At 40.8% G+C, this 25,969-nt stretch overlaps 1 protein-coding gene across 2 annotated transcripts in view; it reads left to right on the forward strand.

The window, feature by feature from the left end:
* cpeb2 (cytoplasmic polyadenylation element binding protein 2) overlaps positions 1–25,969 on the forward strand; it is a 109,813-nt gene that overhangs the window by 27,530 nt on the left and 56,314 nt on the right. For both annotated transcript variants that reach the window (XM_033025707.1, XM_033025699.1), the window contains exon 3: positions 7,931–8,021. In XM_033025707.1, coding sequence (XP_032881598.1) covers positions 7,931–8,021 — 91 coding nt within the window. The remainder of the gene's footprint in view (positions 1–7,930; positions 8,022–25,969) is intronic.

Consider the following 25,969-nt stretch of genomic DNA (forward strand, 5'->3'; position numbering starts at 1 on the left):
GGAATGAATCCCTAGGATCTTTTTACATCTGTCTGATAAGGCAGGTGCAGCTCTTTTCAATGAACCAAAGGCACATCTGAATGTGTATCATTTTCTTAAGACCGCATTAAAGTATTATCCAAGATTTTCTGTTTGGATTTCTTGAGTGCGGCATGCAAAGCTGACCTTCTGACTCTGGCCTTCTACTCCTTTATTGCTCATGTTCTGCTTTGGAATCTTTTGTACCTTACCATGTCTGATTGGTAAGCACTGGTTGGTGCCTCATTTCGACAATCATAATAAAGTTATGTGAGCTAACTGCTTAAATTTGTTTGGCAATAGCACTCGATGAACCTGCATTGTGATTTATGGAGCCATAGATGTTGATATTGAAGATAACGATTTAATTTTTTGGACTATGCCACAATAGCTGATTTGAACCAAAATGGCAGTGGGACAATATAATTGATCTGCACCATTCCAGCCAGAAAGCATTCCACGCGAGAAATTCGATTCAATATAATTTTGTATAAATACCTAAGTTATGGGATCACAGTCTTACCACATGGAAGTAGACCCTTTGGCCTAACTCATCCATGCCAAACAAGATGCCCCATCTAATCTAGACCCCTTTGCCCATGTTTGACCCATATCCTTCTAAACCTTTTCTATCCATGTACCTGTCCGAATGTGTTTTAAGGATGGAACAAGTAGAATGGATAAGGGAGAGCCAGTTGATGTGGTGTATCTGGACTTTCAAAAAGCCTTTGACAAGGTCACACACAAGAGATTAGTGTGCAAAATTAGAGCACATGGTATTGGGTGTAGGGTATTGACATGGATAGAGCAGGAAGGTGGCAAGAACAGGAAGGCAGATTATTATCTGAATGGCGTCAGATTAGGACAAGGAGAGGTGCAGCAAAACCTGGGTTTGCTTGTACATCAGTCACTGAAAGTAAGCTTGCAGGTACAGCAAGCGGTGAAGAAAGCTAATGGCAAGTTGGCCTTCATTGCGAGAGGGTTTGAGTTTAGGAGCAAGGAGGTCCTACTGCAGTTGTACAGGGCCCTGGTGAGACTGCACCTTGAATATTGTGTGCAATTCTGGTCTCCTAATTTGAGGAAGGACATTATTGCTATTGAGGGAGTGCTGCGTAGGTTCACCAGGTTAATTCCCGGGATGACGGGACTGAATATGATGAAGGAATAGGTCGACTGGGCTTGCATTCAATGGAATTTAGAAGGATGAAAGGGGATCTTATGGAAACAAATACAATTCTTAAAGGATTGGACAGCTATGTTGTCCCCGATGTTGAGGGAGTCCAGAACCAGGGGCCACATTTTAAGAATAAGGAAAGATGAGGAAACATTTAATTTGATCAGATTTTAGATGATCAGCCATGATGATATTGAATGGCAGTGCTGGCTCAAATTGCCGAATGACCTACTCCTGCATCTATTTTTCTGTTTCTATTATATTAGAACCCAAAACTGTAAATCAACCACCATTTTGGCGCAGTTCACTCTTCTCTTAAAAAAAAGTCAGGTATATCAATACAATAATCATGTAATAAACTGCTTGCAATTTCAGTAGCATGTGTAAAATAGAAAAATAAAAATGTTAACATTAATACAATTGACCTTGGGATTTAGATGGCTGTTTCAAGTCACAATTTCCATTCTAGTAACTCACAATATCAGAATTGTCAGCATGGGTCCAAATAGCTTGATAATTATTACAGCTGGTTATGTTTATTTTAAGCAGCAACTTATTGGACATTCATGAGACAAGTTTCTATGTGATCAGGGGGAGGAAAGAGCCATCTGTTAAAACAAATGGCAAGTTATAATTTAATCCAACTACCACAGAAACAATGACCTGAAATTCATAGTAGTAATAATACTGTCAAAGCCTATGCTGTAGATGAATTTTGAGCACAGAACATCATATGCAGAAATACGTGTGGACTAACTGGATAACATCTGCTCTTTCCAAATTCATACAGCATTTAAAAATAATAAATTGAAATATTGAAAGCTCATATTTGGCACCTGAAAGCAAACTCCAACTGTTCCTTGGTGTGGTGGGGAAATAGTGCTTTAATAATGCAAGCCATGCATGAGGACACTGATGCATTCAGCTCATATTAAGCAGACGGAAGGACAATTCAAGGTGAACAGCAAAGAGGAAAACAATCGCTTTAATGCTTATAAATATTGGATGGAAGCTGTACTGCAGGCTTCAGTTTTATTTCATGGTTTTGCCTTCTAAGCCATTAAGGTGATTTCACAGCCAAGCAAAAAATCTGGAGTTAGAGAGTCATAGAGTGATATAATGTGGAAACAGGCCCTTTGGCTCAACATGTCCTCAGTTTCACTAGTCCCACCTGCCTGCATTGGGTGCATATCCCTCCAAACCTGTCCTATCTATGTACCTGTCTAACTGTTTCTTAAATGTTGGGATAGTCCCTGCCGCCTCTGGCAGCTTGTTCCATACATCCACCATCCTTTGTGTGATAAAGTTACCCCTCAGATTCTTATTAAATCTTTTCACCTTCACCTTAAACCTATGCATAATTGCCATATTTAACCTATGCATAGTTCTTTGAATAATTTGATTAATTTACCACTGCAACATCATATACACACGGCTCCTGGATAAGGAAAGGGTTCTGTTCCAGAGAGAACCGTTGACGACCCAACTTTTTTCAGTCAAAAATGGGCAAAGTGGGAGAGCGAGCAGAGGGAAGAGCAACCACCAGCCAGCCTTCCTGACTCGACGAGCGAGCCCACTCAGTGCTGCCAACTATGTTCGGTTTGACCCAGACACCGAGTGTTGCAGCTCGTTCTATATATATGAATGTCCATAAGTAGGGCACTTGTAATGCAGGGCAGGTTTTATCTTATATTAATGTAAATAAAGCATCTCAAGTCAAGTATGGAATCTTGCTTGCAGCATCACATGCAAATAGGCTCAGACAACACACAAAACAAATTCCACACAAGGATGTAAAGGTGAAGACTGCAGTGTTCCAGTATTGATGCGGCATTAGGGTTGAGCAGGCTAGTTCAAGAACCTAATAATTGTGGGAAAGTAGTTATTTCTGAACATGTGGAACTTCAGGCTTCTGTCACTTCTTCCCAATAGTAGCAACAAGAAGAGGGCATGGCCCGGATAATTGCCGTACCAGGCCACAATGCAACCAACCAGGATACTCTCTGCAGTGCATCTGTAGACATTTGTTAAGAGTATTCAGTGAAATGCCCAATCTCCTTTACACAAGCCTTCATGTGTGAAGATCTTTGTACTGGGCCTCAATACAATGAGATACAGCAATGTACGAAAGATTCCAAATCAGAACATGTCAGCAATAACAGTGATTTACGAAAGAAACAACAGTCAACAGCAGATGATCTAGGAGTACAGATTCCCTGAAAGCGGTGTCACAAGTAGATAGGGTGGAAAAGAAGGCTTTTGATTCATTGCCCTTCATCAGTTAGGATATTCAATGCAGAAGTTGGGACGTTACTATTGAGGGGATGTTATGAAACTGGAAAGAGTGCACGGAAGATGTACAAGGATGTTGCCAGGACGTGAGAGCCTGAGCTAAAGGGAGAGGTTGGGCAGGTTAGGACTTTATTTCTTGAAATGCAGGAGGCTGAGGGTTATCTGCCCAGTGGCACAGTTGGTTGAGTTGCTGCTTCACAGCGCCAAATACCTGGTTCAATCCTGACCTTGGGTGCTGCTACCTGTATGGATTTTGCAGGTTCTCCCTATGACCGTGCAGTTTTCCTCCGGGAGCTTTGGTTTCCTCTCACATCCCAAAGACGTGCTGGTGTATTGGTAAATTGGCCTCTGTAAATTGCCCCTAATGTGTAGGGTGGATGCTAAAGTGCGATAATATTATAGAACAAGGGTGAGAGGGGCACAATTTGATAGGAACCCAAGGGCCATCTTTTTTCACTCAGCTGGTGGTGGGTGGATGGAACGTGGTAGTCGAGACAGGAACAATAACAACATTTAGAAACGTAGGAAAATAGGTGCAGGAGTAGGCCATTTGGCCCTTAGAGCTAGCACCTAAGGGCCAAATGGCTGATCATCTAAAATCAGTCTGAACAAGGGTCTCGACCCGAAACATTGCCTATTTCCTTCGCTCCATTGATGCTGCCTCACCCACTGAGTTTCTCCAGCATTTTTGTCTACCATCTAAAATCAGTACCACTTTTCTGCTTTCCCCCCATATCCCTTAATTCATTTAGCCCTAAGAGCTAAATTTAACTTCTAAGGAAAAAATCAAGTGAATTGGCCTTCACTGCCTTCTGTGGCTCTGAACTTCACAGATACACCACTCTCTGGGTGGAGAAGATTTTCCTCATCTCAGTCCTCAATGGCCTACCCCTTATTCTTAAACTGTGACCCCTGGTTCTGGACTACCCCCAACATCGGGAAATATTTTCCTGCATCTAGCCTATCCAATCCTTTAAGAATTTTATATGTTTCTATAAGATCCCCTCTTATTCTTCAAAATTCCAGCCAATATAAGCCCAGTCGCTCCCTTCTTTCATCATATGTCAGTCCCGCCATACTGGGAATTAACCTATGCTGCACTCCCTCAATAGCAATAATGTCCTTCCTCAAATTTGGAGACCAAAACTGCACACAATACTCCAGGTGCAGTTTCACCAAGGCACTGTACAACTGCAGTAGGACCACCTCACTCCTAAACTCAAACCCTCTCGCAATGAAGGCCAACATGCCATTAGCTTTCTTCACTGCCTGCTGTACCTGCATTCTTACTTTCAGTGACTGATGTACAAGCACACCCAGGTCTGTTGCACCTCCCCTTTTTCTAATCGGACACAATTTAGATAATAATCTGCCTTCCTGATCTTGCCACCAAAGTGGATAACCTCACATTTATCCACATTATAGTGCATCTGCCCACTCACCCAACCTATCCGTCACCCGGCAACCTCATAGCATCCTCATCGTAGCTCACACTGCCACCCAGCTTTGTGTCATCCGCAAGCTTGGAGATGTCACATTTAATTCCATCGTCTAAATCGTTAATATATATATTGTAAATAACTGGGGCCCCAGCACCGAGCCCACTAGTCACTGCCTGCCATTCTGGAAAGGATTTATATGTGTTATTATATGCAACTATGTGGAATGTTCTGATTTGGATTGATCCAATTGGAGAGACTGACTTTTATTACCGATTAAGTAGAAGCAGGAAAATGAAAGTACAATAAATTTAGGAAATTCCAAGGAATTCAGATTAATTTTCCCTGGCTTGGTGCTTGTTCCTGCTGTTCATGATCATAAGTCTACATTTTGTTCTGCTTTCATCCTGGAAAACAGAACTATTGTTACTGTTTCCCCACTAGTTTTAAAACTATTATAGAAACATAGAAAATAGGTGCAGGAGTAGGCCATTCGGCCCTTCGAGCCTGCACCGCCATTCAATATGATCATGGCTCATCATCCAACTCAGTATCCGGTACCTGCCTTCTCTTCATACCCCCTGATCCCTTTAGCCACAAGGGCCACATCCAACTCCCTCTTAAATATAGCCAATGAACTGGCCTCAACTACCTTCTGTGGCAGAGAATTCCAGGGATTCACCACTCTCTGTGTGAAAAATGTTTTTCTCATCTCGGTCCTAAAAGACATCCCCCTTATCCTTAAACTGTGACCCCTTGTTCTGGACTTCCCCAACATTGGGAACAATCTTCCTGCATCTAGCCTGTCCAACCCTTTAAGAATGTTGTAAGTGTCTATAAGATCCCCCCTCAAGCTTCAAAATTCTAGCGAGTACAAGCCGATTTTTGCTTGATTTTTAACTAATTGTCTTCAGGTCTGGGGAAAGAATTGTACTAACCAATATATTAAGCAACACTGAATTCATTCAAATACAGCCCTTTTATATTGTTGCTACTTAGTTGTCCTCCGTTCCAGTCCTATAAATATTAGCTTGTTTTTGAAAAAAATGAAAGACAAGGGAGGTGCATAATTTGACACTCTATCCTTGAAATTGCACTTTTACTGGCTACAATGGTTTGTTGATTCTTACAGATCTTGTTTAAAATAGCTCAAGGGTAAGTACAGTTTGCACATCCAGTTTAATTTTATTTTCATGAGTTATTTTGACCTTGTGCTTTGTTTTAAAAATATTGTGACAGAATTCAGTAAAGGAGTAACAAAAATGAAACTAAATATTTAAGAATTGGAGGAAACAAATATCTTAATTGAAGAAAATCTGAAATGCTGTCCATTATTCTGAACATCTTATTTTGCTTATAACCAGTGATATCGAAGTAAACATTTTGCATACATATGAGGTATTTGACAGAGTTAACTGGAAAATACTATTTTCGGCCATTCAAGCAATCCCTGGAAGAAGAGTTTATTAGGATTTAATTTTATCAATCTATTGAACTACAGGTGGAAATAGTGTAAAAATATAACACTCTTTTATGTATTTTTATTCTGATGTGCAGTATAAGGATTGAAATTTAATATTGAAACAAATTAGTGCTGATTTCTAAATGTTTATTTTCACTTTAAAAAATCATGTTGAAATGTTAAAGATTGGACTATCAATCAGGCGATTTAGGTATTTTAACTTATGAAGTTCAAATAATGAATGAAAATTCGTTGTGATCCGGGGAATGGATAATATCTCGATGTTAGTTACAATTTGCTGCTGATATTTGTGATGCAAGTTCTACACTGCCTGTTGCCCAGTAATTATCTATCGCTTTGACCAAACTATGGCGGATGTCAGGGATGGGCCAGGGCAGTAGCCCAGATGAGGTTGGAGAACGTATTATTTGCCTTCAGCTTACTGATCATTTGAATATGTCAAACGAACTCTGCATTTTGATCTTGAATATACCCCCAATCAATGCAATGAATAGCTGGTAGCCCTCTACTTTATATGGATGCTGGAGGTCTGCGAAATAAAGTTTTCTGATCTTTAAAAAAATACAACTATGGTAACTGTAGATTCCTCGGAGCTGCTACTTCTCCCATTCCTGGCTTTAAGACTTACTTGGGGCTGTTGGTGCCTTTGATACATAGAAACGTAGCAAATAGGTGCAGGAGTAGGTCATTCGGCCCTTCGAGCCTGCACCGCCATTCAATATGATCATGGCTGATCATCCAACTCAGTATCCTGTACCTGCCTTCTCTCCATACCCCCTGATCCCTTTAGCCACAAGGGCCACAACTAACTCCCTCTTAAATATAGCCAATGAACTGGCCTCAACTACCTACTGTGGCAGAGAATTCCAGAGATTCACCACTCTCTGTGTGAAAAATGTTTTCCTCATCTCGGTCCTAAAAGATTTCCCCCTTATCCTTAAACTGTGACCCCTTGTTCTGGACTTCCCCCACATCGGGAACAATCTTCCTGCATTTAACCTGTCCAACCCCTTAAGAATTTTGTACGTTTCTATAAGATCCCCCCTCAATCTTCTAAATTCTAGCGAGTACAAGCCAAGTCTATCCAGTCTTTCTTCATATGAAAGTCCTGACATCCCAGGAATCAGTCTGGTGAACCTTCTCTGTACTCCCTCGATACAATTAAACTATTCATATTTCAGCAAACTGGCCTGAGTGGTGTTTTGTTGCAACTGTTCTTATGTTTCATTAGTAGTTATGATACACTCTGTTTTTGTTCTAAAGATTTAAATCATGTTTCAAAAATATATAATATGCTTTAAAAATCCTGAAATAATTATGTTTCTAACCATATATGAGCTGAAGGACATGTATTGTAGTCTAAAATAAGTTGTTAACTAAGAATTTGAGAAAACTGCAACAAATGTGCTATATATGAGATTTTTTAATGTAATAACGATCTGTCCTTTTTTGTTATCTTGCCGAGAGTTATAGTTAACAATGCAAGAATTACTGTATGTACTGAATGTATTTTTCTCCTCACAGGATCGCACTCGTCTGTATGATTCCCTCAACATGCATTCACTTGAAAACTCTCTCATTGATATTATGAGAGCTGAACAAGATCCCCTAAAAGGTTGGTGAAATGAAATAGATGTGACTTGAAGAGGTGATTAGTTAGTCTCACTACCACGTGGAACGTTTGTGCTAGCAGTATATAAAATGCTTTGGATCTGAAATAATGAAGAATAAAACTTAAAGTTGATGCAAGTATACAAAGATGCAAAAGAGTAATCTTGTGCAATCATGACTGCCGATAAACCGAAAAAAATGCATGATCGGAAATAAAAAGCAGATTGTTATAAATACTCAGCAAGGTAGGCAGCAACTGTGGAGATGCAATCTAGCATTTTAGAAACAGTAACCTTTTCTTTCTCCATACAAGTTATTTCTGACTTTTTACTTTTTTTTCACATTTTCAACATCTATAATATTTTACTTATGAATAAAAAATTGATTGAATTAAACTTACATATGGGGAAAAGATTTTTCTTTTTTGAGGAAGAAAATAAAAGTGCATGACCAGTTTGAGGTCACTTTATATAACCATGGTAGTGAAAAAATAGTCCAAAGGATGTAGATAGTGTGACAGATAATTTTGTGGTGCAGAAAGAGACCTTTCAACCCAAATGTTTGTTGCTGTTTAAAACTTGGTTATTGGAAACTATCTTTCAGTTTAGGTAACTGCCAAAATTGGTGGAATTGTGAGAAAATGAGTTGCAGGTATACAGGTAAATAGGGAGAAAAAATAGGAATGATAGGAGTGCTCTGCTGAAAGCTAACAATAAGCTAAGTGGCCTCCCGTAGCAGGTACGACGATTCAACAAGAGAAGCCAAATATTAATCTCTAACCTGTTTATTGAGTAATAAATTCTGCCTATATTAAAGAAAATAACTTGTACGTGAGTTTAGCTATTATAGTGGGAGTGCTTGGTCAGAAGCTGGGTGTTTCTGATAAAATATCTAATGTTTGTTTTAATAGTAATGAATTAAAATACTTGTACTTACTCTTCCAAACCTGTGCTGCAATACCAGTAAATGGTGTCAACTCTGGTAGACAATGGAAGCAAAATCACTATACAGTAGCACCATAGTACATGAGCTGACCATTGGCCCCTCCATAGATTACCTATCCAGAGTTTGTGTTTTCAAGAGAACAATACTCCTTCATTATGCCACCTAATATGATGCATGGAGGACTCCTCGGCTTCTGAGGATTTATCAAACCTAATCAGAACCCATTGAACTGAAATATTGACCCTAAATTTTCATTAGCTCTTAAATGGATTGATTGATTGGTACTAGATTGACAGGAGGGTGGGATCTCATACAGGACAGAGACAGGTGAGAGGTTAGAAGTTGGTATAGAAGTTGGTAAGAGAAATGTTGGAGGGCAGGAGAAAGGCGGAGAGCGAGGAAGACAGATTGGTGTAAACTGCACGTATTTTAATGCAAGGGGCCTGACGGTCTAAGGCAGATGAGTTTAGGGCATGGATAGGTACGTGCGACTGGGACATAGCCATTACCGAAACCTAGTGAAGAGAGGGGCAGGACTGGCAGCTCAATGTTCTGGGATACAGGTGTTTCAGGAGAGACAGGGATGATGATAAAAGAGGGAGTTGCATTGTTGGTTACAGTTGGCTGTGTTCAGAGGTGACGTTACGGATGGTTCATCAAGTTCATCAAGTGAGGCTATATGGGTGGAGGTGAGGAACAAGTAAGTGATGATCACCTTGTTGGGGGTGTACAGACCCCCAAATTGTCAACAGGAATTATAAGAACTAAAATGCTAGGAGATTGCAGACGGCTGCAAGTCAAATAAGGTTGTTATAGTAGGGGATTTTAACTTTCCCAACATTGACCGGGTAAATCATAGTGTGAAAGGTTTAGATGGGTGCAGTTTCTCAAAGGTGTTCAGGAGAGTTCTATAACAATATGTGGAGGGCCCCACTCGTGAGAGGACACCACTTGATCTAGTCTTGGGAAATTGTTTGTGGAGAAGCCTTTTGGGACCAGTGTTCGATTAGGTTTAAGGTGGATATGGATAGGGACAGAGAGGACTCGTGTGTTAAAATGTTAAATTGGGGTGAGGGCAACTTTGAGGGTATGAGAGAAAGTCTCGCTCATGTTGATTGGAGCAGGTTCTTTGAGGGGAAAGGGACATCAGCCAAGTGGTGTAGGAAAGAAGTGCAGACACTGTTATATTCCGGCAGAATGAATAACAACTTTCACGCAGGTTGCCTAGATCAGGAGAGAGATTTATTACCCAACATTCCTTGCTTATATTGAACACCAACATTAACATTTACATGAATATATATGAATATGTATGAATACATTACACTGCTCTCCTTTTTTAAAGTATTAAATCTAAGTACTCAGTTACAATTTTGTTGTTGTGATACTTGATTTAAATCAGTATTTATGAAATCTTAAATGATAAACATAATATTTATTTTGCATCTACACATTTTCGTTTTACTTATACAGTGAGTTACTTAACTTACAAACCTAATCTGACTACTGGTTTACGGATCCTGCTTGATTGTCTAACAGTAACAGGTGTAACAGGTTTAGGTGTTGACTCAACTGTAGGCTTGTTTGGCTCTGTTTTAGTACCCTGACTTTGACCAGAGGAATCTGTTTCTTTGTCTGTACTAACTGAACTTTGTGTTTCAATCACAGTGGTCTCTTCCAACTCACTTTCAGTTAAAAACTCAGGGATTAGGACTTCATGCTCAGTTTTTGGTTCATCTTTGGCTGGCACGGGTTATTGATTGGGGACGATCAGCCATGATCACAATGAATGGTGGTGCTGGCTTGAAGGGCCGAATGGCCTCCTGCACCAATTTACTATGTTTCATTAGGCATTTCGTGTCCGTCATTCATTACGTGAGAGATCACTGCACCTACACCATAACTTGAAGTATCACAAGCAAGTTACATCTCATGTGTCGTATCGTTGTGAACAAGGAGTTTGTCACTTGTCAAGATTTCCTTGCATATGTCATATGCACGTTGCTGTTCCTTTGCTAAATCTGGAAGGAATCGTGCATAGAACTGCACCATCCCAAGGAATGATCGTAGCTCTGACACATTGTTGGTTTTTGGAACATTCACTATTGCTCTACTTTCGCCTTCACAGGGCAGAGTCTGTTGTCGTCTACTTTGAGTCCAAGGTAGACCACCTCTGACTGTGCAAATGCACATTTACTTTGTCGCAGTTTGACATTGTGGCAGTTCAGTCGTGTGAGAACTAGCTCAAGGATTTCCAGATGTTCTACCATGCCCTCTGTGAATATCAGTAGGTCATCCTGGTTGCACACACAGTGCGGAATGCCTTCTAACATTTTGTCCATGACAGACTGGAACATTTTCGGGGAGAATTTCACACCAAAGGGCAGCTTTGTATATGAATACAAGCTCTTATGTGTGTTGATAGTCAAGTACTGCTGACTTTCCTTGTCGACATTGAGTTGGGCGTAAGCGTGAGACAAATCCAGTTTAGTGAAGACTCTTGCGTACAGATCTTGCGAGGTTGATAACGGATATTGTTCAGCATGAACGGCTTGGTTGATTGTGACTTTGTAGTCACCACCTAGTCGAGCAGTTTTGTCGGCCTTGGGTACGGCCACAATTGCCGTTGCCCAGTTACTCTGGTCTGTCTTCACGAGTACTCCATTCCACTCTTACCTGTCGAGTTCTTCCTCCACTTGTTGCTTTAGTGCATACGGTACAGGTCCAGGTCTCACATCTTGCGTAAGTCGAATGTGTGAAGAGTACCCTGTTATTCCCGTGTAACTGTCAGCAAAAATGTTTGCATGTTTGCTTATGACGTTTTCAAGATGTGATTTGGACAAATTGACGCTGAAAATGTTCTTCCAGTCTAACCCTATTCTACTCAGCCAATCCTTTCCAAGGAGGGTTGGTTTATTTTTGTAGCTGGCCACTATGATGGGCAGTGTTGCTGACTGACCATTATGCTGAACATTACAGTTCATTTGTCCACATGTCTCCAAAACTTTGCCAGAGTAGGTTCTCGGCTTGACCGTACTCTCAAACAATCGGGAACTTTGTTTCGTACAGGTCGTTGCTCATGACCGAGCAATCTGCTGCTGTGTCAATACACATATCGATTAACTGTTCATTAATCAATAGTTTAGTTTGAAAGTCCTTGCCTTGACTGGTTGTAGGCTTATCGATGTTGGTTGCATAAATGGTGTACAACCCAAGTTCATTTCCATCTGGGTTCACCTCCAAGTTGTGAACTCCTCTCTGGTGTTGTCGCTTGTTTCCTGTTTTAAGCTTGGCCCGACATGCTGAGGCGATATGGCCTTTCTTCTGGCAGTTATAGCACTTGGCCATTTTGAACTGACAAAATTGGGATGAGTGCAACGATAACAACTGGCTGAACTCGGCTCCCCGCCATACTTTGGTTTTGGTTTAGCGCCTCTTGGTTTGGCCATAGGCACTGCCTTGTGACCGTAAACAGCCACTGCAGTCCGTGGTGGACGAAACTCGCGAGCCATCTACATTGTGGTAGCAATCTTGCATGCTTTCCCGAATGTAATATCTGGAAAGTTCATGAGTCTGACTAGAACACAAGACCATTAGACCAGAAACAAATCTGTTGCGTAGTGCTCGTCCGAGAAAGGTTCCAAAGTTACGTTTTTCAAGGCAACAATGTACTGATTGCTTGTCTGATTCTGCTTCTGGTTTCTAGTGCCAAATCTATAGCTTTCTGCAATTTCCCGAGGCTTTGGGTTGAAATGCTCCTCCAACTTCTTCATAATGTCATTGAATGGCACGTCCTCTGCCTTTATGGGCGCAAGGAGATTCACGATTGTGCCGTACACTTCTTGACCGATCTCCGTGTGCAGAATCGCTTTCATGCGTTCGCAAACGGCCGTATTTCTTACAGTCACTATCTCTCCTTCGCCACTAATCTCCATTATGCTGTTTGCCGTGAAAACATGTTTGCTCTCTCCATATAGGTGCTGAACGACTCTCCACTCTTGTCAAATGTGCCAAGGTTTCCGATGTAGTCCGTGGACACTGCAATCGTGTCATTCTCTTTTTATTTTTTAAATTCCGTTCAAAAACCCCGATTTCCTGTCTGTTCTGGTGTAACAATTCACCTAAAACTTAGTTGTACCAAGGCTATTCAGCTTGAAGAACTCGACAAAAAAAAATCTTATACAATCCCAAGGACGGCATCTTGCCACGTAGACACAACATAGAGATAGCCTGACAAACGCTCGACGATTTGTACAGCTGCTGTTTTAAACTACAGTCCCCTGCACAGAAGGATCTGCGGCCTATCGTGTCCGGCTCGCAAACAACTGCGACACAACTCCGTATTTACTGTTTAAAATGTTGCAAAACAGTCCTGCACTGCATGTTGCAAAACAGTCCTGCACTGCATTTAAAGGATGTTCACAAATTCTATCCCATCCTCGTCGCCAATTTTGTTATATTCCGGACAGCAGAATGAATAACAACTTTCATGCAGATTGCGTGGATCATGAGAGAAAGATTTATTACCCAACCTTCCCTGCTTGTATTGAACACCAATTCATTAACATAAACATGAATATGTATGAATACATTACAGACACAAAATGCTGGAGTAACTCAGAGGGTCAGACAGCATCTCGAGGGAAGGAATGGGTGACGTCAGCCAAGTGGGATGGTTTTAAAAGTGTGATGACAAAAGCTCAGAGTATGCACGTCCCTGTTAATATGAAGGGCAAGACAGGCAAACATAAAGAGGTTTGGCTGATGAGGGCAATATAGGCGTTGGTTAAGAATAAAAAGATAGGTCTAGGCAGCTGGGATCAAGTATAACCCTGGAGGACTTTCATGAACTAAGGAGCAAAGTAAAAAAAGAAATCAGAAGGGCAAAAAGGGCCAGGAGATAGCGCTGGCAGATAGCATTAAGGACAACCCTGGGATTTTATTAATACATAAGGGGGAAATGGGTAACTAGAGAAAGAGTGGGACCCCTCAGGAATCAAAGCAGTCAACTCTGTGGAGCAACATGAGATGGGCAAGGTCCTCAATGAGTATTTCTCCTCTGTATTTACCGAGGAGAAAGACAGAAGGACGAAGGAACTTGGGGCAACCAATGGAAGTAACTTGAGAGCAGTCAGTGTTACGGTCAAAGAGGTGCTGAAAGTACTGTCGTGTATGAATTGGCCTCCACTGCCTTCTGTGGCAGAGAAATAAACTTTTTTTTTTAATAAAGGGCAATTCACTTTCCTATTCAAAGAACACTGCATCAAAGATGGAGCCATGGTTGTGCAGTTCTTCACAGTGTTTCGTTCTTGAATGTTTTGGGCAGTTAATGGCTTTAACATTGCTTTTAAAAAAAAATCCAGACTGGTTATCGCAGAGCTGCCAAGTAGTACGGATTTTCGTACGGAAATGTGATAAGAATACTGAAGTACGATTTTGCATCGTTAATTACGGGTTTTAAAAAAAATCCGACCATAGATAATCGTAACAACGAGTCGGGTGGGAACAACCGAGATCGGCCCGACTTACTGTTTCATTAACATACCACTCGCCAATGGAAAAGTAACAACCCGGTGGAATTGACTTAAGATCTTAAAATGTAAGGATTTTATAAAGTCATACTGTACCTCTAAAAATCATAGCAGATTAAATCTATTAGTATTTTAAATTTCAAGATCTGGATGATTATTTTTGTAAGCGTTGATCTACCACGGTGCTTGGGGTTAAGAGGCTGGAATCTCTCTATCTCTTGTTCTTTCTCGCTCTCTCTCTTTCTCCCCCCCTCTCTCTTCCTCCCCCCCCCCCCTCTCTCTCTCTCGCTGAATCTCTCTGTCTTTCACTCCCTCCCACTCCCCATCTCTCTCTCTCTCACAGGGAGCTATAGATGTGGACGCCATGACTGTAATCGCGAGCACATTAAGATGGCGCAAAAAAAAAGACCCATGACGTACTACGGCTTTGATCTTTGGTCGGGGCTTCACGGGCGCTCGCGAGCGTTACATACCACGTGGCGTGGTGGATGCAAAGCTGTTGCGAGTCAAGGGATGAGACGCAACAAGATTAGAAAGAATTGGGATTAAAAATCCAAAATGGTTTCTACATTATCATCTGGTGCTAAAAGCAGTAAGCAGCCGTTCAAACAGCAGATGGCAATGAATGCACTGTCAAGTAAGGTGCATAGAAGACATGTCAATTGGTAGCAAAGTTATGCATTCTTGTACTCTTACATGGGTATGACCGCACATTTAAAAAAAATGGCACCATGTAAAAATACTGATTTCCTCAGCAAAATACCGATTTTCAGGTACGAGATTACTGAAATGCTCTGACAAAACTTGGCAGCTCTGTTATCGGTGAGTCGCTGGATATTCAACCTAGCATCTGTAATTTAGATCAGGTGGTCCATACAGGACTTTGACATTTAAGTGCCCCGAACTATTTATTTTCTATTGAGCTGTGGTGATGCTTCCAACCCAGGAATATTTTGTATTTATGCTTAATTTGTTCATGGATCTCCTAATCATTCACATCAAATCAGTCCTGGTAAATTCTTGTCAGAAGAGATGTTTCACAAGTGCAAATTATTATTGACTGTTTGACTGTTCCACAGTTTGGACATAGAAACATAGAAAATAGGTGCAGGAGTAGGCCATACGGCCCTTCGAGCCTGCACCGCCATTCAATATGATCATGGCTGATCATCCAACTCAGGATCAGGGGGTATCCTTCTCTCCATACCCCCTGATCCCTTTAGCCACAAGGGCCACATCTAACACCCTCTTAAATATAGCCAATGAACTGGCCTCAACTACCTTCTGTGGCAGAGAATTCCAGAGATTCACCACTCTGTGTGAAAAATGTTTTTCTCATCTCGGTCCTAAAAGATTCCCCCATTATCCTTAAACTGTGACCCCTTGTTCTGGACTTCCCCAACATCGGGAACAATCTTCCTGCATCTAGCCTGTCCAACCCCTTAAGAATTTTGTAAGTTGCTATAAGATTCCCCCTCAATCTTCTAAATTCTAGCGAGTACAAGCCGAGTCTATCCAGTCTTTCTTCTTATGAAAGTCCTGACATCCCAGGAATCATTCTGATGAACCTTCTCTGTACTCCCTCTATAGCAAGAATGTCTTTCCTCAGATTAGGAGACCAAAACTGTACGCAATACTCCAGGTGTGGTCTCACCAAGACCCTGTACAACTGCAATAGAACCTCCCTGCTCCTATACTCAAACCTTTTGCTATGAATCCTATACTCAAATCCGTTTGCTATGAAACTGTACTCTTGGTGGACACTGTAGCTCTTGTTGATTGGTAGTCATCAGGTTATCTGTGAGATGTTGTCTGAGAAGAGCGGTTTCTCTGGTGGTTAAGACTATCAATATTGTGTTTTTGTTCCAAGATTTGTCCGTTATTTTGGATCTAGGCTGATGCTGATAGAAGCAACACCTCCATTTGAACGATATATGCCTTTGGAATTCTAAATCATTGGAGAAAGCACCTTCAGTCAGATATATATAACTTCTTCTCTCATGACAGAAGAGAAAGGTGTGCCAGGGGGCTTCAGTGATGCCACAATCATAAAGACCATTCTGATTGTGGAAATTACAAAGAATTCCCTGCATTCCACAGGGGAAGTTATTACTAGGATCTGCCTCCTCACAGTTGGCAGAGGGCTACTCCCTGAATCCCAGTGTGGACTCAGCTAGAAGCACCATGGACATGATCTTCACCATACTGCACAATTCCAAATAGAAACACAAGGAGCACTACGAGTCAAATTTGGCTGACTGCAGAAACTACTCTTTATCTTGAGCTTTTTTTTATGACAGTATTCAAGATATGATCTTAACCGACAGTTCCACATTAGCACAATATCAAGGCAGATTGCTGTCAAACAAGATTGTGTCATAGCTTCAATGCTTTGTTTGATCATTTTCCTATTAAATTCTTGTAACTTTCATCTAACAGACATCCTGCTGGAGTGTTGCTAATCCACAGACCAGGAGACCATTTGACCATCACATGTGACAAGAACACAAATGATGCTTATAGATTTATGGCGTTCGGGAATGTCACCTGTTTCGGCAATGACCACACCAACACTCGCACCAGGGCGAACTCAAGTTGTTTATTCAATTTACAGTGGTAAGAAAGTCCAGGATCACATGGAGTCACTGCCCCTCGTCAGAGCATGTGTGCAATGACGTTGGCAATCTCGGCCTTGTCCCCTCAGCTTAAGGCCTGGTCTGCGAAGGAGGAGGCATGATGATCTTAGGCTTCTCGCAGTTCACCACTGCCTTGAGATGAGTGGCTGACGGAGCAGATTTCTTCCAGGCAGCTCAGCTTTGGGCTCGAAGAACACAGCCTTCTCCGAATTATCCTGGTGGACAGGTTTGGCCTCTGGATGTGTTTGGGTGCAGTCCCTCGTTATCTGTGGGCAAGATGAGGTTCTGGCATCTCAGGCATGCCCCGGCCACTCAGTCTTGGCCTCAGATGGAAGGCACTGGCGGGCTAGGACTTCTTTCCTGGCAGTCCAGTCTTGACCACATTGTGGTGCTGGTGGTCTCAGGCCTCTCCCAGTGGCTCAGACTTCCTCAAACTTTGCAACGGGAACACAACAAGGAGGGAGACTTGGTTTCCCTTCCTTGTGCTCTTTCTATTCTTTCTGGTTTCTTCCATTTTCTCTTTCTTCTCACGGTCTCTCTCTTCTCGCCGTCTCTATCTCTGGCTCGAATGCCTAGGTTTTATAGAGAGTAGGCTGACAAGGTGCAAGTGGCCAACCAATAGCAGCTAGTTGGACTCAGCTGTTACCAATGATGCTGGGGATTGGTGCCTCCGGGCCTGTCAACCAGTTAAAAGGACCAGAGCGACCTCCAAGGGCGTTGTCACAAGGTGCACATTTGGAAGCTCGAAGTCATCAACTCATTCACTGAAGTAAATGAAAGAATGGACCTTGCATTTATAAATTGCTCTTTTACCAACTGCAGATGTTGAACAACAGCACTCTCCAATAATCTCTGCAAGAAATCTCAGAAGAAGTAGCCACCTTCCCATATTGGGGGAGCCTTACAAAACCCATGACCTCGTCCAACCAGCAAGGCAAAGATTTCAAAAGATTGGGAACACCACCACCCACGTTGCCTTTCAAGCTACGCATTATTCTGACGTGGAAATATATTGCCATTGCTTCATTGTTGCTGGGTATGAATCTTGGAACTCCCTCCCTAGCAGCATTGTGGCTGCACCTCGAGGACAGCGGCAGTTCAAGCAAACAGCTCTCCATCACCTTGGTGGCTATTAGGGATGGCCATTTAAATGTGGAGCCCACATCTCTTTAATGAATACAGCCTTGAGCCCATTCATTGGGAGAACACGGTGTAAACACAGGAATCTTGCACAAAATATTTAATTGGCCACCTCGATGGAGTTGGAAACAAGTCATCCTCGATTCTGAGGGACAATCCAAGAAGAATATTATTGAAGAAGTTGTTGGACGATGAATAAAGATGAAGAAAAGCTGACTAGTTTGTGGAGGTCAGTGTGAGAGATTGTGACCAGTGAAATAAATAGAGGATGTGTGGTGGTAGGGAAAAACAAAGTAATCAGAATTGAAAGTTTAGAGTGGGTGTGTGGGATAAATTTGAATGAAACTTCAGAAGTTGGATTGTGAGAACTCAAGGAAAAATGTACAAACAAGCACTTTCTAAACAAGGGGATGCGGTCATGAATCGAAATGTCATCATGACCTTGAGTAATAGATGGCAGGAGTATAGTTATATTTGTGTAGTGTTTCAATGAAAATTTATTACAAAAGTAAAAGATTTAAAATAAAATTTCAAATAGTTAATCACTGAGATCAGCATCACAATGGAGTGTGGGCATTTCTATGGGCTCAAGCTGAAATTCGAACAAGGATTTAATTTCAAAGAATATCTTTGGTCAGATTTTATGTTGGGAACTTAAACGAATGGTGTTAGACCTTTAGATAATATATTTGTGGAAACTTCCAAAGAGTTGGGAACACAAAGATTAAAAAATGTTTCAAACATTTCACTAAAGATATTGTTTTGAGGACTGAGGTTAGCTACTAATATGTTCCTGTCAGTAAGTCTATTCCTGTACTTGAAGTATTAAACCATTGGCTTCATTTTCCTGTGTGAATAATAACCTGCTCATTTTGTTTTGGCAGTTCTCTCTTGTGTGTTAACCTACTTAAACTAACAAAGAGGTCCTTGTCACAATACCAACAGTGATTCACCAACGTAGATGTGGTTGAATAGCAATGTCAAGTGTAAGGTTATAGCACATAGTATGGCAAAGCAGGGCTATAATTAAATTCGGACATTAAGGTAAGTGTGCAGTGGTACACTAAAGAACAGAGAAGAGCAGAGAAAGTAAAAGAATGGGAAGATCGAGACTAGGTTGAGTTAATAGTGTAGATAAACTTTGTAGTAAAGGATTTTACGATAAGCATACATTGGGTCATCATTTGTCTCCAACTATTTTAGCTTTATCTTTTGGGGTTTTTTTCGATTGCTGACTGGTTTCGACCTTTTGTCAAACTCTTTTTGCAAAATAAATTTTGTACAGAAATGCTTTAGATTTAATGGTAGTCATATTCCGTTTACACTTCACCTCTCTCTGAAATTACAATTGTGACAACATTTAAACATTGGTTGTGAAGACTTCTGGACCATCTTAAAATATGGGAAGCATGGGAAGATAAAGCATTTTCCTTTATCTGCTGCAGGCAACTTTTAGTATTGCGTTGTTTTTGCCTGATTCTATTACCCTCTACAAAATGCTCAGCTGAAGAGCAAGCAGGAGACAAAAGTGATGATGCAAAATAGCCACTTTTCAAAAGCTGGTATCAACATTTTGAAACAGATCCTAGACATACGATTATGAATATCTCAATGTGTTTAGAACTCTTGTATTTTCTTATTGGTTGGTTATAAAATAAAGCAAGTCAAGTCATGAATGGCATAACTTTGGGTCCTGATCTTTAAAGTTTCCTGCCCAAACTAACTTAATTCTTTTGTGCTAAAAGATGCAGAAGTGGTAGCAGATTCATGACAAAAGGTTCATATTGGAATTTGACTATCTCTGGACAAATGTAATGCGCTGACATAAATTAGTTGGCCATTTCAATATTTACTTCAACAAAGAGAATTGCTTAAAACTGTATAGTTACCTACTTTTGTGAAAGTATTCTAATAAATGGGTTTTTTCAAAACACTGACAAGAAGATTTAGAGTAGGTTCTGCGAAGGCTGTTTTGTTTTAACTTGGTGAAAGTCGCTGACAAAAGACAAAGATCTTATTCTCTCGCTTAGAATTTGTTTACAACCTAATCTTCAAGTAGAAAGTTGAAACGAACAGAAACAGTGCATCTTTTATGTTGTGTAGTTGCGGTTGAGAATGAAAGCCAATGGAATGTTGAGCCTATGTCCTAAGTTTTGAGTTACTAAGCAATGTGGACTCAATACCCTGATTAGAAGCTGGGTATGAACAAACAAAACATTTCATGTGCAAAGCAATTCAAATCAAAATAGTTGCAAAACTATTTGCAAAAAGGACAAGAGTCATGATTATTCTTTGTAACATATGGATATTTTGCATGTATATTATATGAAATAATTATGAAATATTATGAAATAACACATTCCAGCTTTCTAATAATAGCCTATGGCAATAATATATTGGGTGTGAACCGCAGCAAATGCTAATAGAATATGAAATTTATCAGCTTTTATGTTTATTTAGTGAATGTGGGATCATCCGGCAAGGCCAACTTTGATTGGTAATTCCAGGTTGGTCATGAGCAGGTAGTGGTGAATTGCATTTTGAACCATTGCACTCATGTGTGATGAAGGTATAACCACTGATGATGGATGGGGAAATCCAATATTATAACTGTGGCAATGAAGGAGTGATTACATATTTACAATCCAGACCGGTAAATGACATGAAAGCGAATTTGGAGATTATGTGTTCACTGACCTTGGTCTGTCACGTGGTAAGAGGTCATGGGTCTGTGGGATGTATTTATAGAAGCTTTGAGTTGAGCTGTGCATTGTGTGAATAGTACATGCAACAACGTGAGGTGATTCTGGCAGATGGTACGGTTTGAGATAGTGAATAGAATTCATCCTGGATGGTGTTGAACTTTGTTGGTGTTATAGTTGCACTCAACAAGACAATAGGGTAGTATTGCATCTCACTCCTTCCTGACTTAACGTAAATGGTGGAAATGCTTTGCTACAGGTTACACAGCTTTTTTCATATTCTCACATTTATGTGGTGGATTCAGATGTTTTTAACCAATGATGACCCCTTCTCTTACCCCAACCCTGCATTAGGATGTTGGTAAATAAGAACATTATCACTGAACATCTGTGTTATGATTGTTACTTCTTTCCCCTGTTGGAGATGGTCAATCTCCTCCTCCTTGCATAGCACATTTTCACTTGTAGTTTATCAATTTAAGTTTGATGATTATCCAGATTTGTTTTATGTAATCATGGCCTCTTTTGTTTTGAGGAGTCATGAAAGGAACAAAAAATTGCCATCATCAATATATATCTATTTCCGATCAGAAATGAGGAAGGAAGAAAGCTAATAAAAAGGCTGAAGGTGATTGGAACCAATACGGACTGATACATTTCAGCCCTGACGACAACAATTGCCTTTCTTTGTTCTGGGGCTCCTTGATGTCAGACTGTATCAAAGTGGCATTCATTTCAAGGGTAGTTGTTACCATCTCACCCTTAGAATTCAAATATTTTTGTTCACGTTTAAGGCAACACTGTAATGAGGTCCGGAGCTAAATAGTTTCTAGTAGAACCCAAACATGACCATCAGCTGGAGGATAAATAAATTATGGTTTGCTTTCTTGTCCATGGTTTGTAGGCATTTTAAAAATGAACAAGGTGAATCTTCATTTTGAGCATAAATTTGACGGGTTTTTATATGCAAGTTAATTTTGCCATCAATTTGATAGTAATGTTCAATAAATGGACTTTGAATGCTTTTCTATTCACTTTGTTGCATTTTCTTTTTTGTGCATTCATGTATCAGGATCTGGCTAGGCCAGCATTTATTACATTGGATAATTATACTTGAAGGGGTGGCATTGAGCCTTGTTGCACTGCTTTAGCCCATTTAATGAATGTATTCTCATTTTATTTGAGTAGGGACCTAGCAATATGTGAAACCACTGTATTGAGGAGGTCTGCTACTTGGAGAGGAAATGGGCTGTCCCACTGCGGCGACCTAATCCGCGAGTTCTGGCGAGTTTGCCCTCGACTCATACTCACAGCAGGGTCGACAGGAGGTCCTAGTAGGTCTTTGTTACTCTCCTTAATGCTCGAGGGTCGTTCTCGTGTACTTGAGGCCTCAGTTAGGTCGCGGCATATTTTTCAACATGTAAAAAAAGGTCGCCATTGAGAAAATCGATGCTCTTTTTACTCGTAGGTTTAGTCGAAGTAGGTCGGCATGTTATTTGTAGGTAATCGAGGGTAGTCGAAGGTAATCAAAGGTAGTTGTAGATAGTCTTCAACATAGTCGAAGGGAGTGTCGAAGGGAGTGTCGAAGGAGGTCGTCTTCACTCTCCACTATTCGGTGTCCAATTTTCCCGAAGCCAGTCTTCAACATAGTCGAAGGAGGTCTTCTACATGACATTTTTTCAAACTCTTCTAAACTTGCCAATCAGGTCGCCATAGTGGGACAGCCCCTGAATATGAGAGTGTTGACTCTGCTGACTGTCCTGATGGTGCACTTTATAGTTATAGAAGATACTGTCAGAATAGCCCAGACAAGTGACTGCAGTCTGTTTTGCAGATGGGACAAAAATGTAGCTACTGTTTACCAGTGGTAGAGGAAATTAATGTGTAGGTGGTAGATCTGATGTTATTCCAATAGGCTCCTTTGCCTGGGAAGGTGTAAAACCTCTTTAGTGTCATTGGATTGTCTCCATCCAGGAAAGTGAAGTACTCTCAGGTCCTGTGCCTTGTGGATGATTGAAAGGTTTTGAAATATCAAGACCTTTGTGCATAATCATCTGCCCTGCTCTTATTTTTATTTTTGAGACTGATGCAGTTGTTTCTTGCTGCAGGTAATATCTAACATGTTGATGGTGTGGGTTTCTGATAATATCAGGGAGAGGTGGCTAGACTCTTGATGGAGATGCTCCTTGCCTGGTATTTCTGTGCAACAATTGTTACTTGTTATTTATTAGCCCAGCCTATGTCTGAATGTTATCAGGTCGTGCTGTATGTAGGTAACGACTAATTGAATTGCCGTGAAGTTGATGGAATTGAATATTACACAATTATCAGTGAACATAACCAACCACTCGCTGAATGATGGAAAGAAAATAAATGATGAAGCAGCTGAAAGATATGATTTCCTCCTGAAATATATTGGAGCTGGGTGGGATGCCAATCTTTGAGAGTAAGAGCCATTTTACTTAGAGCCCATTGACGTCTGCCGTCCTGTCTTTTTTATTGCAAATTCGGTCAAATGCAATGCATCTTTAATTCATTGGGACCTCGTTTTAAATACATATATGAAAAGGTCCTGGTGAAATTTAAACTGGGCATCATTGAACAGTTTATTGATGAGGATGTGCCATGGTATAGCACTAGGAAACATTATTCACTACTTTGATTGAAAGTAGACTGAATGAATGGTAATTAGCCAAATTAAATTTGCCGGTTTTTTTGGTGTTCAATCCTAATTTCAATGAAATCATTGAATTAATTGGAAACCCGCTTTAAAAAAAATTACATTCATTTGAAATCATTTTATTTGTAAATGAGGTTAGGACTATTATTTAGTATACAAATTCAAAAAGCACGTAGGGAAATTTGGTGCTTGTTGATCTGCAAATGCGTGAATTGCTATCAGTGATGAAAGAGGAAGGGAATGTGGGCAAATGCAACAAAAAAGGCTTTATTCTATTGTAACAGGTTCCAAGAGCTTTGTATAACAGAATTTGTGATGAAGGAATTAAGATTAAGAAGCTGATCTGTGTTCCTTTATACTTGGGTCAAGGGCATGGTATTCATGATTGTTGGCTAGTATTTTAATGAATTCTCTGTTTCATTTTAACACTGCATTTCCTGAATATTTTTTATCTTCTGAGTGCTGTTCCTGTTAATAATTTCTAGGTGGTTTATGGATCTCCAAATTTGCAGTATAACTTCATTTTAAACATCAGTTCAAATGTTCAGAAACTACAGTTTCTCTACAGTTTCATTTAACCAGTGAACGCAGTTTAATTTGGATATTTGTTAGACTATATACAATCATGGCATGGGTTACTCTTTTCTGTGAGTGATTGAATAAAAGGGCATTGTTGGTATAGCAATGTTGGTACAGCAATGTATCCCGCACAATAAGTAATTCTGAGCCAAGTCATATTAACCTTGAAGTCCACTTGCACTCGCATTGTCCAGACTGAGGGCCATATCCGGCAAGCTTCTAATGGGGTGGACTTTGGCAGTGAGTAGGCTTTAGCCCTTGTCTAAGCTCTTAGGCCCTGCTGTCAGCATATTCTTTGTCAGCTCAGTAGCTGTCAAAGACCTTGCATCTCTCTCCAGTAGAGATATTAAAATTCTGCTGGGCTTTTTAATATGCAAAGCGTGTGCTACTTGCGACGGGATCAGTTAAAGGAGCACTGCTGACATTAAAGGGCCTGTCCCACTTGGCCGCCATTTACGCGACCTCCAAAAATGTGGTTGTCACGTTGTGATGCACAGGTAGCATGTGGGTAGCGCGGGATGGGCGCATGGAGAGGCGTGGTGTGTGGAGTTGCGCGCGGTATCCTGACCTCGTATGTGTAGTGCGTGGTGATGCATGATTACGTCACCGTGCGTAACCATGCGCCGCAGCGCGCCACCCATACGCAGTCGGCCTGCCTTTTACGCAAGATGGATATAAGTGCGCGCGATTTAAGAGTACATTGTGGATAATTATTTTGCATTTTCAGAACAATGGGAATGTTGGCAATCTTTGGCAACAGGCAATTCACATGAGGAATGAGAAATTGAGGGGTTGGCAGATGTTTGTATTCAGAACGAGCTGGAAATCCTTGCACACAGATTCCTGAAAGGTTACATACCAATATAGAAATGGAAGAGCAAACCAGATAAGTGCTACAAAATGTTGGAGTAACTCAGTGGACCGGCAGCATCTCTGGAGAGAATCAATGGGTGACGTTTCGGGTTGAGACCCTACTTCAGACTGAAGAAGAGTCTCGACCCGAAACATCGTCCATTCCTTCTCTCCAGAGATGCTGCCTGTCCCACCGAGTTACTCCTGCATTTTGTATCTATCTTCAATTTAAACCAACATCTGCAGTTCCTTCCTACAGATTAATTTGGTCTGCAGCTTGCTACTTTTCATTCACCGCTTTTTTTTTAAATAGGGGCATTACATCTGCAGTTTTCCAATTGCTAGCACCACTCAAGAAACGGGAACATTTTAGAAAATCACCATAAATATCATGAACTGGGTAAATATCATAAACTGGGTATTCAAATGACGTCACACGCTCCAGACGGCTGTGCTGACGCATGATGACGCAAGCGACAGTCGCGCGTCAGTCACTACCGGCCTGTCGCGTAAATGACAGCTAAGTGGGACAGGCCCTTAACACACCATCCACCCTCTGGTAAAACTGAGGGATTTAGAAGCATCCATAGTCTCTTTGCATTAGTATTGTGACAGAGCAAATAGATGCAATGACGTTATTTCATTATGTTTTAGACTTCTGATTTTTGGTGCACACATGGATTTCCAAATCCCTTGGGTTCTGCCAGCTCATGGCAGCAAAAGATGAAATCTATTTGCAAGAGTAGGCCATTTGGCCCTTTTGAGTTAATTTGCCATTCAATGTAATTATAGCTGATAATCCAAATTTGTACCCACATATCCACTTCACAACATATTTTCATCATTGGAGATAAATGAGATACCAGATGGCTAGAGGGTGGCAAATG

The sequence above is a fragment of the Amblyraja radiata genome, chromosome 1 (genome assembly GCF_010909765.2).
Source record: "Amblyraja radiata isolate CabotCenter1 chromosome 1, sAmbRad1.1.pri, whole genome shotgun sequence".
Taxonomy (NCBI): domain Eukaryota; kingdom Metazoa; phylum Chordata; class Chondrichthyes; order Rajiformes; family Rajidae; genus Amblyraja; species Amblyraja radiata.